The 17047-nt window shown below is 40.4% G+C and overlaps 1 protein-coding gene across 1 annotated transcript in view; it reads left to right on the top strand.

Moving 5' to 3' along the window:
- The first annotated feature begins 15575 nt into the window (after nt 1-15575).
- The window catches only part of DHRS3 (dehydrogenase/reductase (SDR family) member 3), a 124951-nt gene continuing 123479 nt past the window's right edge, over nt 15576-17047 (top strand). The window contains exon 1 of the mRNA XM_014941414.1: nt 15576-16355. Coding sequence (XP_014796900.1) covers nt 15728-16355 — 628 coding nt within the window. The 5' untranslated portion in view covers nt 15576-15727. The remainder of the gene's footprint in view (nt 16356-17047) is intronic.

Below are 17047 nucleotides of genomic sequence, written 5' to 3'. Positions count from 1 at the left end.
CCGAATTTGTTTTGTGGATGCTGTCTGCTTGTGAATTATACAAGGTTTTCTAAGACTAAATCTATTATGTAAAGGATTCAAAAATTAAGATGGGCAATTCTATACAGCATGATTTGCTCAAAGATTCTCTCACAGCAAAGCAAAGTTGCCTTGTTGAAAGCAGATAATGAAAAATTGTAGGTGTCGTTCAGGGTCTCCTCCTCTTTCAAGTAATAGAATATTTCCTCAGACTGGATCGGGTGTTTCTGTCTCTCAGTACCTGCCAAAAGGGGTGGGTTTGGCTGCAAAGGGAAAACAGGAAATGGCTTGAAAATTAATAAAGCTTGAAGAAAACAGTTTTTCTGTTTCTGGCCAAACATTGCAGGGCCCACTGCAGCCCCCGGGGTACAGCAACAGGAAATTCGGCAACAGAAAGAGTATCTTTTTAGTTACAGAACAGATTTGCAAAGGATATCATCAGATAGAAGGCTTAATTTACACTTTTTGAATATATTTTTAGTGAAAAAGTAGGAAGGGAAAATACGGGCTTACTGTTTATGTGCTGGAGATGTTGTAAGCTGAGATTGTACCGGAGATGGTTCTGTGGAAAGCGAAATGGTAGCAGTACATGGAGCTGCACGTTCATGGAAAATTCTGCAGTAAGTCAGACAGAAGCCAGGACATTCAAATCTGTCATCAGGCTACAGTCTCTGACAACTTGTGGGCCTCTGTGGGACAGTAGAGGGATAATTTGAATATTCGTCTTTCAAGAGATGTGATGTTTGTGTGGCCATTTTATATGTGTGTGTGTAGAGAGAAGTCGTCTGTATACATGCATACTCAGGTCTACGTAGTGGACTTTAAACTGAGAGTATGGATGATTATGTTCCCATTTTATGGGGTTATTTACGTGGAAGTCAAAGATTCTTAGATGGCTTTTGCAGAAATACAGACCCTTGCCCTCAGAAGTGGCTTTTACCTTCCCTTATTCACAAATCGTTAAAGTTGAAGTCCATTATATCTCTTCATTGATTTGTGTAGCTCTTAAATAGCTGTGGTTTTGTGGGACCTTTTGGTATTGAGTCATCATGCTTTTCATTTCTAATTTCTAGAAGTGCATTTGCAATGCAAGATATGAGAATACATATTGGCCTCTGGCTTTTTAAATGGCAATCCAGTAGTTCCTCATCAGGCAAGCATCAGGGAATGGGAGAACCAGAAAAAATTCACCCCATGTGTGTTTTGGGCAGCCTTTCCTGATAGAGACACCACTTCTGATGTGAAGTCAGACTTGCAGCGGATGTAAGACAGAAGAATTCACTGTTTGAAAAGTTAAATGTGTTCTATAGGAGGGGATTGGCATTAGTATTGACTAACTCAAATATTCATATTATGTAGCTATTTTCAAGATAAGCAGCTATAAATCAAATCCTGTTCCTTGACCATCTGTGCTCCTGACTGTAAAATACTATATGCACAGATGTGTGAGCCACCCGAGCTGTCAGATGTAGAGAAGAGAGATTATTGAATCAGAAAATAGCAACAATGCTTGAGATCTTAAGCTAGAATAGTAATGATATTTATCAGTCAGTTTTAGAGATGGGGCTAGATTGCCAGCTGATCTAACTCAGAGTTTCACCAAAATCAATATATACCAGTGTTCGCAAACCAGTGCTCCGATCTATGGGGCACAGAAGCAATCTAAAATATTTCATCATCTGATAAATAGGCACACACTGAGCCAGTGCCTCTGGGCTATAACAGCAGCCTGATGGAGAGAGAGCAGTTCTGAAGCAGCCAGGCCCCATCCCAGCCAGGAAATCCAGATGTGTCAAATTGACTCTCAAAATAAACTAGTATTTAAGGGAAAAGAAGTAAACATCTACACTTGCAATAGTTTCATTTGAAATTTATGGGCAATTGCTCTTGGTAGAAGCTGCTTTTCTCCATGATGCCATTTCAGTCAGTCCTGAAAAGACTTGATTACAATAGGCTGGGAGAGGGAAAGGGTAGAGAGAGCTGCAGAGCAGTTTTATGTAAGAGTGAGTTGATCTATGGAAAACGTCAAGATTTCTCTGTGATGTTTCGAAGTCTGTGGTTTGATGTTAAGATGACTTTATTTCCTGCTTTTATCATTTCAAAATGGAAACTTTATTGTTCATACTGTAAGGCTCTTCATTAGAAGCAGATGAATTTGGGCTGCTTAACACAAAAGCATGATTTACAATATTTTTTAATTAGAAGTAGCACCATTGCCTACCTGAAGCTAAATATACTGGTGTGAAGGGAGTAGGACGCATCTGGTGGACAGTCTACAGTCCCTTTCTCAGGAGGATGGGTCTGTTGGTTGTTTATAAGGACCCCCAGAGCAGAGCTTCTCAGCTGCTCTCTCAATAAAGCTTTCTCCTGTGAGAGTGAAGTTCCCTGGGAGCAGAGTCCTGAAAACATAAATTTCACAGAATGCACCAGGTTCCATACGGTGTAAGAGCTGGTTGTAGGGAGTGGGGATGCTCCCGAGGACACACTGGAGTTGGGGTTTCTGTCAGTAAGTCCTGTATCCCGAAAAGGTCTTCCCAGAGTCTGCCAACAGTTGTCTCTACGTGACATACAATGGAGTGACTCAGAGTTAAATATGGAATGCCCACTCTTTACTACTTTTAAACCTGTGGATGACCACCATGTATTTAACAAAAAATTATAAGGTTGACGTAGGTTTTCTTAGGTCAGGAGTGTTCTTTTAACTAGAACAGTTATATAAGGAAAGCAACACAGCAGCAGAGCCAAAAGGGGGGAAAAACACGCATATATTGTGTACTCAGTCTCTCATTTATTACAGAATGATTCTATGAGGCTTTTTAATACTTTCAAAGACTTTCACTGCTTTTATAGTGAGTTTATGCAGATAGAGCGAGTCTGTCATTAGGAATTTACATGTCCCCGCTTCTTTTAAATATGCATTGTGTTAGCATGCTGAAAATGCACTGAGAAGTGTTGTAATCCTGACAACGTGTCTGAGATCACACCTGCACAATGTGAGCAGAACCTGGCACCGTCCCTGGCCTGTCTGAAGCCCCACTGTGTCCTCACAGCCAGGCCATCGGCGCTCTGGGTGTCTTCAGCGTGGGGCAGGACTTGCCTGGGTTGACAAGGAGGTGGACAGACTGAGGCACACACAGCATATGGGCACAGGCAGTTCTTCTGTAAATGACTAATTTTCTCTTTGAATAAGCTCATGTGTCTTTTAGGAAATAAAAGGAATGCATGTGGATGAATAAATGAGAAATACTACCCCTATTAAGTTCCATGACCAAATTCTCATCTCAACTCTGATTTTAGGGAGGAATAACATATGTGGTTATTCCTCCCTAAAGAATGTGGTTTATTTTCCTTTTTGTATACAAAGCATGTTCCCAAAAGCACGCAGCTTCATGAAGGAAGTGCAAAGATGAACAAAAGCTGGTGGAAAGAAAAGTTGTGTTCCAAATTGGGGGAGAGTAGGCCGGGGCAGAAAGGCAGGGTGATTGTGGGGATGGATACTGAAGAATGTGGCAAGGAGGGAATGCGGAGTGAGGTTCCCCAGCGGCCTTTCCTGACTCTGACACATTTCATGTAACTGGGATTTACCTGCAAATAATATAAATTAATAAATAGAAAGAGCCCATCTACACAGTACTGTGCAGCCACGAGAGGGAGTGAGGTGTTCACGGGTTCTGTTCTGTTTAAAATGCACTCACTGCAGGGCTGGGGTCCACCACTTCCCTTGGCCCAGTGAGAAACAAGGGAGGGTCTGGGCTACAATCTTTTTGTCACATCTTCAAGCAGCAGCATGTTTTTCCACCCTGGCTACATGTCCAAATGTGTATGAAAACACATGCTTCGTTGAAGAGTTCGGTGAGAGAAATAAGACATCGTGATCTCCCAATGGTAGAAACCATGGGTTTTCTTGAAATGCCACCACTGTGCTGCCCCCAGCTCACCTTCTGACTGGCAACCGAATCCAAACGAATTTGAAGAATTTTAGTAAGGGGCTAAGTATACCTCAAATGAAAATGAAACCAAGCACTGAAATCAGGGGTGGATGAAACATGGGTGTTTCATCTATTTTGCAAAATCTGGATTCATTCACATATTATTCCACTGACACGTAGCTGAATAATGTACTATAATCTCCTAAAATGAAATACTGTACCACTGAATTTAATAAAGGGTCTCAGCTGCAAGTGCTGATGCTTTGTCTGGGAGAAATACTAGACTAATAGCATGGCTTTACAAATATTTTTGCGAAATGTTTTCCTGAAAACTAAAGTGAATAAGTATGATAGTAAAGGAAAGAATAAGAAAGGACACAAAAAATCCCCAAAATCTAATGAATGTTCATGATAGTTAAAGCAAAGATTAGATACGGGGCTTGATTATTCTCTGAACAGCACTATAAATCATTTATGTATGGATAAAATGAAATGATGACTTGAGAATATGTGGAGGGTGGAGTCCCAGTCTGAGTGTAGAAGGTGGACCTACAGGAGTGTGATTAAATTATAATTCACAACGATAGACCTTATCTTTGCACTACTCAAACCACCATCTGAGATCACTTTTTGTGATATTAGCTTGTCAGTAGTAACTTGGAGAGAAGGGAAGGCAGTTCAAATGCAGGATTTTCCTATTTAAGGGGTAAGTTAATTCATGCTTTAAATTAGGAAATAAATGTTTTATGCTTTGCTCTGTATTTGCGAGAACCTGTCTTGCATAAACTAATTCTAGAACAAAGGAGAATGAGATAGCTGCTCTCTTGGAGGCCTTCTCCACTTTAATAGCCCCAGCCATCTACATGTGTCTTTGGATCAAGGCACTATTGTATTGTTAAAATATAAATATTTAAAAGCCCATGCCTTTTAAAATGGAAATGCTGAAAGCTTTTGAGGTGAATATCATCTAACTTTAAAGTTCCAGCCTGCTGCTGCTGCTTCTAGTTATTTCCATATGGAGCAGTGGGGAAACTGAGGCACTGAGCACTGTAGTGACTTTTACAAGATTACACAGTAGATCAGGAGGGGAAATAAGCATTGCAGATTCTCTCCCCAGTGCCAACACTGTGTCTATTTTATAAATTATTTCATTAAATATAAGTAGTGGAGTAAGAGGGGATTTTTTTCTTTATTGGAATGTTAGTATCTTCTTGGTTTCACTGCAGGAACTGAATTAGAGAACCATGATTCATGTATTTGTAGGCGTAGGCAGCTGTACACCAAGTACAATACAAAGAATATTCACAATTTTAATCATCTGCAAGCATTATTGATAATACAGCATCTTTCCTAGCAAAGAAGATTGCTCCTAAAAGAAGGAATTTAGATCCATATACCTTGTACTCTGTATAGCCTTAAGTAGTTTTATCCCTTTCCCTGTTTAGAAAAGGGAAACTGAGGCCCTGAGGTATTACCCTGTAAGTGTGAGTAAAGGTAAAATGCTGATTTTAGATGGATTTTTACTTTAGAACAAGTATCCATGGAGCTTGACCTGCACTTTATTTAAACGTGTAGGATATTTATGTTGCACAAAACCATGTGCACATAAATCTTTGAGAAAGCTCATCAGGAATTATGGAGCTCTATTCTTGGCTCAGCAGTTGTGACCCTGCATCCTTCTGCTTTTGCCTTCTGTCACTTAAGGTAATAATGATGTTCCACCAGGCAGCAGGCACTACCAGGCAGTACTTTTCTTAAAGTAACAATAAGGTGTCTATACCCAGTAGCCATCCTATCAGTAACAGTATATTATATTTTCTGAAAAGTGACAAATCTAAAAGCAAACTAAAAATCATTAGGGCTTTCTTGAACACGTGTCTTAATTATTCCTTTATTGGTTGATTATTTTTTTTTAGTGTCAAAAGTGCATCTAGAATGATTCATCTTATTCCAAAACTAGTCATTAAACCACTTCCCAATGGCACAACTTGTAACTATATTCCTTTGGCCATTCCACAGCATCACATATGATACCTGGTTGGAATAATAGCCAGGGGAGATGCTTTTCTGGATAACATGTGACTTAACGTCATTTTGGAGGTCCCTGCTCTTAGGGATCCAAAAATAGTAATATAATAAAAAGTAATTTTAAACTATGTTCCCCTCCCACCACCATCAAAATCTTTCATCATTAGTAATTCCAAATACTCCAAACTTGTTTCTGGATGGGTAGCTTTTAAGGACTGCAGAGATGCCATATCAGTGCCCTGACAGCCGTTCCATGCCTGTGTCCTCAAGAGCCACATGAGTCTCTGACACTGAAATAGTACTCTGGGTGGTAGCTTTGAGTGTTGGAGCTGCTCATGCACCTACTAAGAAGTTAATTTCAAACCATCTTCCTTAAAACAAATAAAACCTTGGTAAAGGAAAAGCAGGAAGCTAGATTTGTGTTTGCAGGAAAAGAAATAAAGTGTTTATAATGTAACATCTATATCAGAAGAAGTCACATATATAATTTTAGCAAGTGTTTGTCTGGCTTCAGCAGAAGGAACCAAGTAATTTGTGGAAGTGCCTGTGTCAAGAAATAAATAAATGCCTTTCATTATATGCTTAGGTAAGACATTTATGACCTTAAGTTATTGGAGATGACTTTTTGGAAACTTCAAATATGATATCCTGCTTAGGAATACCATAGAGAAAATGTACGAATTACAAAATTAAATCCCCTGTTATAACCTGGAAATACTTTCTAAAAAGAAAACAGAATTTACCAGTTAAAATTCATTTTTCAGTTTTAGCTTTTTGTTGAAAGTGGGTTTTTGGACATTTTTGGCTTCTCTATATTTAGTCTGCAGCCATTCCATGATCCCTAAAAATATCTTTTTGCTTATAGCATAGCCTAAGAAAATGGAGAGTATAGTACATTCCACGTGTTACCATGTGAATGAACAATATTCTTACCATATTCGTCTTCTGTGCCATTAACTTCCTGAAAAATTTACAAGAGCCTGAAGCAAACATACTTTTTCTTCTGGGTTCCCTTGAAAGTTGAGATTTAAGAGACTTCAATTCTTCCATTTTTGTGAGATTGATTTATTTTTATATTACTAAAGAAAAAAAAAATTGCATAGAGCCAGAGACTGTGATGACTGAGAACTCCGAATAGTGCCGGCACTAACGCTCATTAACTTCACTAACATTCCCCAGGAAGGAAATTCCGTGTTTTACCTTCTTTTGGCAATGTTTCTCAGCTTTAGTATGACTGAGATGAGGCAGCTTCTGAAATTGCAGAAGACAAGAAGATGTATGAAGGAGTTCACGCAAACTTTAATTACATACACAAACCAGATGCACCTCCTGACGAGGTGCATCAGATGCGCCGTGAGTTCCTCTTGCACAATTGCATTATTTAGTGGTGTGGGACCACTCCTGGGTGCTGGCACTGTACAACCACCTCCTGAGACACCTCCACCTCCCAATACTAAGGGTCCTGCTGAAGTTCTAGTAATTAAAACTACTGCGTACCACTGGGGTATCAGCACGTAGGCTGAGAGAAGTTGTTAAAGAGAGCTGGTGTCCTGGTGATTATTAATGCACCATTCAAAGTGTGACTATAATAAAATTCTGGAGGTTATGTCTGATATCCCTGAGTACCAGAGAAGTGCCCCCCATTCGTTGTCAGTGAGGTAAGTAATTTCTGAAGCAATTATGAAAGCTAGTCATTGTAATAATTAGCATTGGTTATCAACATGGTTTTGAAAAGCAAATCTAGAGGCAGTATTGCAGAGCTCCAAACGTTTCCCTTCTGGGGATTGCTGCACTCGTTGATATAATTTCACCTGACATTTCACCCATCTTATTAACAAGGCGAGTGAAATGTCAGAAGGCATTAAGTCAAAATATGCTGCATTCCCTAAGGGACACTATACTTGTGTATAGCCAGAGAAACTTGTACGAGGATAGAGAGATCACTTGAGAGTCAAGACAAGTGAATGACCAGGATCGTTTACCATGAACAGGACTGTAGATACCTCAGTTATACCAAGAGATAGGTAACTATAATGAATTTTTGTCATCCTGGAAATATTTTTTGCTTACAGTAAAGTGTAAGCAAAACATAGCCTTTACTGTATACTTTAAAGGTAAAAACAAGTTCTTTGTGTCACAGGATTTCAACCCATTTGTTCAAGAATCTTTGGTGAACATTTTGTTTGATTTTCTTCTTCATGTGGGTATAAAAGGACGAGGTGTTTCTTGAATTTAGAAAGGAAATTTGATTTCTTTAACATAGGATTAAAAAGGATGACAGAAAGGAGCTCTACAGATAAAGCATAAGGGCCAAACTTTCTATTGTTTCCAGTAGATTGCCCTTTCTGGATTTTCTGTATTTGATCTTTTAAAAAAAAAAGGAACTACACATGCACTTGTTCAGATATGGGCACATCCACACAAACATACATTTGCACACCCTTACTCTGCCAGTTCATTTAATTCCATTTGAACACAGTGCAAGATTTTTGTGTTTCTGCCTCGAGTCCTAATCTATTGTTTGTTGTCCCCTTGTGCTGCCTAGTGCTGTGTCTTGCAGTGCTGGGATGGAGGCATTTTGGGGGAGTAATTATTTTGCAGGAAGCCAGTTGGTCAGAATTAACCAGTAAAATATGAAATTGCTGCTTAGGGGAATGGTGCGTGTGATTTAATGAGTGTGCAATGCACTTCAAAGAGCAGTTTTCAAGCCCTATTTTGAAATAACAGTCGGATCTTTTTAGCACTTAGTTAGATTTTTCGTGATGTATTTTTACAGTAAAGGGCAACAGAGAGGGGTGTAATAATTATTTCCATTATTTCTACCACTCATCTGATGCTTGGGATTCCCAGTGACACAAACGTGCTTTCTGCATATTTAAATCCATGAAGTGTGTGCAACAACACTCTGTATGGCAGATGGGAAAGGGGAAGGAAGCACAAATTATTTTCTTGGGTTTTTTTTCTCTGCATTAGAAAAAAGATTTAGAAGATCTAGCCTGTTTTTTTCCCCTGTTGCAACTAGTTCATACCACATCAAATAAGTTAAATTAATACAGCCAAGGAAGGTATTTTGTAATGGCTTTGTGAAACCCCCTTATCAAAGCAAACTGAGTAGTCATTAAAAGACCATGACCCCCAGTTAAATTAGCCGTGCCTTTGTAAATGGAACTGTTTTCGTGCTGGGTGTATATTTGGTATGAATTTGCATAAAATCCTCACAAGTGCATCATCTTTCATCTGGAAAAGACATTCAGCCCATTAATGATACAATGTCAATAGCAAAATGAATTAGAGTCCTTTTTTTTGTGTGAATTTTTTTGGTGGTTGGGACGTTTTGTTTTGGTTTTTTACTCTCTATGTGCTGTACCATGCAGATCTAATGATCTGGAGGGGCTTTATACTCAAAGAATATATATGTGGTGTTTTTATAAACATTAACTGTCAACTGTTTTAATTGCTGTAAATATTTACTGTTCATTAGAACAAAGAGAACTCGCCAAAAGGTTTTCTAGGTGGCCCAGAGTACAAATTAAAATTATATACTTCCTACTGAGAGAATAAAAATTTGCCCAGTGGCACCTTCACCCTCTGAATGCTGGGATAAAGATTTTACCAGTTGTTCTCTATAGAAGGGACAGAAAGAATGAGTGTGGGGTGGACGATTTGGAGGAAATCAGTTCCCAAGAGCTATTAGTTTCCTGTCTTTTGAAGAAATATGCCATGTTTGTAATGATAGTCATGGGTTAAAAATAGTATTCAATTTAGCTTTACATCAGAGCTGGAATAATTTTGTGGTATCTTGGGGTTTGAGAATTTGCTCAAACTTCCTTCTCCGTTTCACTTCACTGCTGGAGACTTACCTGCAGGTTGAGACAAGTTTCAGATATGAAAGTTATGTTCAACTTCAACTGCTACTTTGAAGTCACTAACTTTCATAAATTTTCCTCTACAAATCCTATGTTGGATTTCTTATAGTTTATTTTGAAACTCTGAGCTTCTAAGGAATCTCTGATCTCCCTGAGGTTTTTCAGATCTTGACAGACCCATTGGTGACTCTGACCAGACAAATAGTGTTTGAGAAGAAACCCAAGACCAGCTTTACTTTTGACTTTATTACATGTAAGGTAGCAGTGGATGCACACGAGCATGTCTTCGTTCAACAGCTTAGGAGAACTTTCACTTTGAGTCACCTTTAATTTGCTTTAAAGCTGTGGTAATTCTGTATAGAAACTATGTAGAGGACGGACGGCTGACTACACTATAGTGGCTGGATACACCTCCTTCCTGAGGGAAAAAGGAAATTTAATTTACACGGTTCCATTTCCTGTGAATGCTTTTAGCGATTGTAAATGGTTTACAATAAGATCGCGACCATGTGTCTGCATAAGCCCCGTTGTCTGGAGCGCATGATGGAAGTCTTTTGATGGGTTTTGGCTGATCTCATTTGGCTGCTGAACTGCACTGTCTAAAGTTTTCAAATTCAATCATTGCTGCTGCCATGTTGATTAATTTTGATGTAATTTCCCTCCCAGTGGCACATCATCAGCAGCGACAGCAGCAGTGAAGGACTGGGCAGGTGTAATACAAGCTTCAGTTCACTTCACAGTTTTTATCATCTCATAAATTGTAAGACAAAGGAATATACCCTTTTTCTCTTCTGCTTATTCAGGCCTTCTTAGATGTAAGATGGGAGGAAAAACTGTCCAAAGCTGCCCCTTAACTCATAAAAAAATGCCTGATCATAGCAAGGGAAGATTTTTCTCGAAAGAAAAAAGCATTAAAGCCAAAATGGTAAAATAAATGAATAAAAATGGGGCTTCTGTTCAGAGATGGCGCTTAGCACTTGGTTTCAGTGTTTAATTGATTAACATACTGTTAGTCATTTGGGTTTGAATATTGGTTCCCGTGACACATTGCAAATGTATGATAATGAGGAGGAAAACCCTTTGCAATCATTATGTGCACCTGGCACAGCAGCCTCGGACATGACACGTACCTTAACTCAATGGAGCGTGAGCCTGGAATAATAACTTCCTCCATGGAAAAATATGCTCAATTAACTGTTCACAAATGTGAATGAGGATGGACAGTTTTCAGTTTCACTCTCTTGTAAGTAAGGATTTATGGGCTGAGATCTGAATCTTTCATGTGTGTCTCTACTATGGTTGCTCTTTCTTTTTTCTTCCATTACTCAAATTATTTTGGGAGGTTTGGAGCACTTTTAAGGGAAAGGCTGGAAGTTTCTATGGGAAAGATGACACCTCTGTCATTTTTCTGCAAAGCTATTTCTTACTTCACTAGGCACGAAGGGAATGGTTTTTCTGTTAGTTTCCTACTGCTTGCCATGATATAGTACTGCAGGCACACTAAAGATCCAGGAGCAGTGTGGCTTGTCACTCCCTGTTTTATTTTAGAGCTTTCTCTTAGTATCCTGAATAGAAAATGAAAGGAATGGAAAGTCAGATCTTTGTTGTTTTAGTCCAAAGCCTGCCTACTGTTCTGCTTTGCTTATTCAACTCCTACAGCTGGGAGGTATGGAGAGTTGTTTTTGCTTCCTCATTCTCCACAAAAGGATTTGACACAAACTCCTCCATAGTTCTTTGATTGTGAAATTGTTACCGTGTTTGTTTTACAAGCATGTTTTTCAAACCCATCCTGTCCCTCTTGCCTTAGGGCAGCTTGGCAGCCAGGATTACAGAGAAATTGGCTGATAGTTGAGATTTGATCTATGTGGGATCCCATCTGTGTGGAGAGAAGAATATTTGGTTTTTTGTCTGGCATCAATTTCTAATTGGGAAACTTCTGCTTTTTGAAAACTATATGAACTAAAATTTAGTCCTGGAAGCACTTTTGGTTAACAGGTGAGAAAGCTAGGAGGGCTTTGCTTGGGAGTACTGAAGAAGGATAGATTATAAACAAATCTTTATTTCTGAGACTATTCACTGGAGCAATTTTGTGTTTTACAATAGTGTCAGCTGAAGCCAAACAAAGTCCTGATATTCATTATCTATTGCAATGTACCTTAAAATTTTCTCCAAAAAAAATATAAATCCAGATGCAGTAGGTGATTGTTAATTTATGATCCAGCGTCCCTCTTTACTGTGACAAATAGCCAAAAGGTAAGACAGTCTGGGCAGGTTGAATGAAATTCAAATGTCAGGAGTGGCAGAATACAATAGGTTTGTAACTTGGCTCCTCTGACTTAGTACAATCAGGGAATTAGAAGTTTGCTTTTCTCCTTGTTTCGTTTCCCTGCTCAGGTCTGTGCATTAGTTAGTCTTGCTCCGGGACACCTCTGCTGTTTTACTGTGTGTCTCTAAAAATAGCACAGGAGAACACCACCTGGATTATAGCTTTTATTTTCTTGCATGGAGGGATTGAGGTTTCTTTAGGCCACTGGAAGAGGAAGAAGTGAAGCTCAGAGTGTAGGCAAAGTATAGGAGTATGGTGTAAAACTCCTTAAATAGCTTATGGGAAGAGAGCAGAGTGGTTATGAAATGACCACTGTCCTGTAGGGCACAAGAGGGTGCTGTGCACTTAGCAGATAGCAGGCTAAACGCTTGATTTAGTACTACAGGTTCCTGCAACTGACTGATGCAAATAAAAGATTAAAGAAGTAAAGCTTTAATATCTTATTAGATAGAAAGCTTTGCAGAATCTCCCTTCCTGCTATCCAAAATTGCCTGAAAGGTCTGGCAAGGGAGTGAAGCTTCATAAAGATTCAAGAGAATTTCTGTGCTGTGAGGGAAAGAGATGAGGTAGAGAAATAAGCAGTAGCTAAGGAATGAATAAAGCTGAACAGACAAAATGACCCAGGAAATGCTATACAGAGAGAGATAGGTCAGGAAGAAGCTCTCCGAAATCAGAGACAGCAAGAGGAAGGTGTCAGACCATGGCAGGTGATGGCAAGCACTGGAGCTGGGCTGGTGTAGCTGAGGATCAGGGCTGTCAGGTGTTGGCAGTGAAACTCTCTTTGCCTGGATGCTGGGGCAGCAGGGCCAGTGTCTAGCAAACCTGCATGATACCTGTCCCAAAATATCCAGAACCTGAGAGTGATCCCATGTCTCCTGCCAACCCCTTCACAAATGTCTGGAACAGAAAAGGTCCCCGGATTCTGTGCAGAAACTGCATGTGATTGTGCAGAAAAAGCGCTGAAGATAGTGTTGCTTATAGTGCTTCCCTGCAGGGGGGAATATGTAAAGAATTCATGAGAGCAGTTGAGCGAAAGGAAGGTCTTTTCTTACAGAAAGAAATGGTGGTTTTAGCAAGGGCTGGTGGCATTTTTAGGGAAGCTGAGTCCTTTTCCTACCCCTGCCACTAACGTGTTCTTGGATCTTTCACAAATTGTGCCTTATTGTCTGTAGTCTCCCATCTGTGAAACAGGCATAATAGCGCTGAGGCATCTTTGAAAAGAAAATGTCAGAGTCTCATTCTGTACATTTGACAGCAAAAGGGTGAGTCTGCACAGGAGGAGCCATAGGCACCCTCTCTAGTCCTGTGTATTGGTAAGTTCACTAGACAGAGTCCTGCACCTCTCTATATAAAGTTATCATTACTACCAGATATCACGTCAGTTCTGCTTTCCAGGGTTAGGATCAGCTTTATCTCTGACTTGAAGCCTTATTTGAATTAGGAGCAGAAAAACAGTAAATTACAGCAGGAGCATTTGCAAGATACAGTCTCAAAAGTTTAAAAAGCATCAGTTCTGCCTGAGAAATACCAGTTGCATTTACTTGTTGATGCTGATTCATTGAATCCTGACCACAGGAGTTATTTGCCTTTTTTTTTTTATTATTCAGGGGTAGCCTATCAAACTTCCACTTCCTCTGAAATTTAAAGGTAAATAGTTTAAATAATCATCTCAGGAATTTAATTGCCCTAGTGATTTATAGAGGCAGCTGTGCCCATTTCTTTCTGGGTGGTGTTTTAAAAGTAATTAAAGACGTGAAAGACACTGGGAGAAGGATGTGTGTTTATGGGAGGGATCTAGAGACTGGCTCAAGGTGATTTAGCTAAAAGACCTATGAATTAGAAATAAGGCATGCTGCAGAATGTAAGAGAGAAGCATTCAAAGGTATAACCCTCCCTGATGTTCTCATTCCTGACAGCAGCTCACAGAATTGCTGAGGTTGGAAGGGACCCCTGGAAATCACCTATTCCAATCCCCCTGCTCCAGCAGAGGCAGAGCAGGTTCCTCAGTGGTGTGTCCAGTGGGGTTCTGAATGTCTCCACAGATGGAGACTCCACAACCTTTCTGGGCAACTATGCTGGTGTCTGACCACCCTCACAGTAAAAAGGAACTGTTTTCTTATGTTCAGATGGTTTTTAATCTGTGCCCATAGTCTCTTCTTCTGTCAGTGGGCGCTATTGAGAACAATCTGCCTCCCTCCCATCAGTTCAGTGTCTCTACATACTTATGGAAGGAGAGGATGATAATGCTGTCTCCAGTATCTGAATTTAAGTGCAGGTATCTTGGGAGGACGGGCTATCTAAGAAGGAAATCTTTGTACCCAGTCCTGGATGAAAAATACTCTGTACTCAGTTATGAAATATGACCTTAAATCGAGATGACTGGTCTCTCTGACCTAGGCATGAGCTTTCCAAAGGTGTTTGAGTTTGTGCTCTGGTCTTCAGGACACAGGCACACAAATACAATCTGTCTCTTTAGAAAGATCTTCCCTCGTAGCACATAGATATGGCCCAGGCACTAGAGTCCCGTTCCTGTCTGCTTACACAACGAGCGTAAAGAGGGAGGGATGGAGTTAAAAGTTAAGCCTGCAGCTGGCACAGGACTTGCTTCTCTGGGTGTGGATTTGGGGATGTCAGAAAAACACAGATGCCTTGTTGCAAAATCATCTCTGCTGTCCCATGGGAGACAGGCAGATTGATTGTCAGAGATTTCAGCCCCCTGAAAATGAAGGAAATCTCTTCAGTCTTAAGCTGAAGATTTGATTCACAGATTGCACTTTTATGTGACCCAACAGACATTAGAAAGTATATGTTTTGGTCATTAAAACAGGAAGGAAAAAATCCCTCACCTTTGAGACTATATTCCTTGTTGCTACAGTAGGTTATACTCCTTGGTTAGAAGATAACGAGTCATATTTAAATACTGTTAACAGGCTTGCTCTAAAAGCTGAGCAGCCATCCAGAAGTCAGCGTGCCTTGTCTTTGGGCTCCCCCCCTGCTGCTCTTCTGCTCTGTTTTGCAAATGAAAGGGAGAAGAGTCCTTAGCAGTCAACCAGGACGTTCCCTGACCCTCGACTGCATTTCTGGAGGGTATTGGTCACCTTGATGTAGGCTCACGGGAAGATACAAAAGAATTGATTTCATCAGGGTTTATTACCTGAAGGGCTTTTTAAGCCTGAGCTGTTGCTGTCAGAGTCACAGGATCAGGTGTGATTTCCAGTTTGCTGGAAGATACAGCAAATATGCAAACAGGCTCTCGGCTTTTTTTAGCTCACAAAAGGGAGTCCTTTGAAAGATCCTCGGTTTACCCAATCACCGCTTTCCCTTACCCTGTTCAGCATTATAATATTCTGACAGTGTAAATCCTCACATTTGCCTCCCTCCCTCTTCCCTTCAGCCGCTCTCCCTGCCCCCTCCCAAGCCTGCTGCTATCGGATCTGTGATGATATGTGATCTCCTGGATACAACCACACACACACACAAGTACCAGGCACTGCTGCTCAGCCGAGCAAAATGTCTTTCTCTTAGAAGTGGTGCTCATCACAGCTCTCAAATCCTTGACGATGTGGCCATGCTTTCCTTTCTGCCTCCTGCCTTTTTCTCTCTTTGTCTGCCTGCTTTTCTTACCTGTGGGTCATTTTTGCCCTGCTGTCTGTAGCTGTATGGACTACCACACCATAGATTGCCGGGATCAAGGACTCCCAAGTGTTCCTAATCCATTTCCATTGGATGTACGGAAACTTCTTATAGCTGATAACAACATTCAGGCGATACCAGCTGATTTCTTTATATTTTATGGAGATCTAGTCTATTTGGACTTCAGGAATAACTCCCTCACCTCTTTAGAAGAGGGCACTTTTAGCAGTTCTACCAAACTGGTGTATTTAGACTTAAGCTACAATAATTTAACACAGCTTGATGCTGGGATATTCAAATCAGCAGAAAAACTGATAAAATTGAGCCTTGGAAACAATAACCTGGTGGATGTGGATGAGGCTGCTTTTGAGAACCTGGAACAGCTCCAAGTGTTAGAATTGAATGACAATAACTTACAAAGCCTAAACGTGGCAGCCCTAGAAGCGCTTCCCTCCCTGCGGACTATACGCTTAGAGGGCAACCCTTGGGTCTGTGACTGTGACTTTGCCAATCTTTTCAGCTGGATACAGGACAATGCATCCAAGCTCCAGAAAGGTAAAGCTCGGTGCCTCACCGTGCAGTATGTGCGTCTCTGTCTGTGTCTCTCGGAGGGAAGGAGGGTTCTTGGTCAGATTGTCTGTGTGGTGCCTGCAGTGACCCAAACTGCGTCTTGGTCGCACTGTAATTGCATGCTTTCAGCAATTGAGTCCATTAAAATGATGTTGGCTTATTTTTTAGTAGCAGGTCCTCCTCCCAATTTAGAAATAGAATTTAAATTTAAGCCCTAATAATTTTGATTTATACACTAAACTTGCACAGGCAGTGAAAGAGCCTTTTCAAATTCATTCAGCCCAGAGCTGGTTCTCTTCCAGACTTCCTTTTCTCTCTGGTAAATATATTTTCTGCAATAAGCCCTTTGAGCAGCTAAACATTCTGTGCCGGCTCCTTAGGAAAACTTTTTTCTCTCGTTTTACTGGTCGGCTGTAAAGCTGCTACAGAAGAGTTAAATCCCCATTTTATGCAACTGTGCTTGTCAGCCCTTTCCTGGAAGCATTTACTGTGATACCCTGTGTTTGAAACTCTCTTCAGTAGCTTGATTTTGGCTCTTTTCATTAAAATAACACTACTTCCAATATTAGAAGTAAATTGAAATGGCTCTGGAGCACCCTAAAATGCAGGATATATAATTCTGGTATTTGGGCCAGTAATTTTCAGAAAAGCGGGGGGGGGGGGGGAGGATTAAAACT

Source organism: Calidris pugnax, unplaced genomic scaffold (genome assembly GCF_001431845.1).
Source record: "Calidris pugnax isolate Ruff unplaced genomic scaffold, ASM143184v1 scaffold82, whole genome shotgun sequence".
NCBI classification, from domain to species: domain Eukaryota; kingdom Metazoa; phylum Chordata; class Aves; order Charadriiformes; family Scolopacidae; genus Calidris; species Calidris pugnax.
This window is presented reverse-complemented; position numbering and strand designations above follow the sequence as displayed.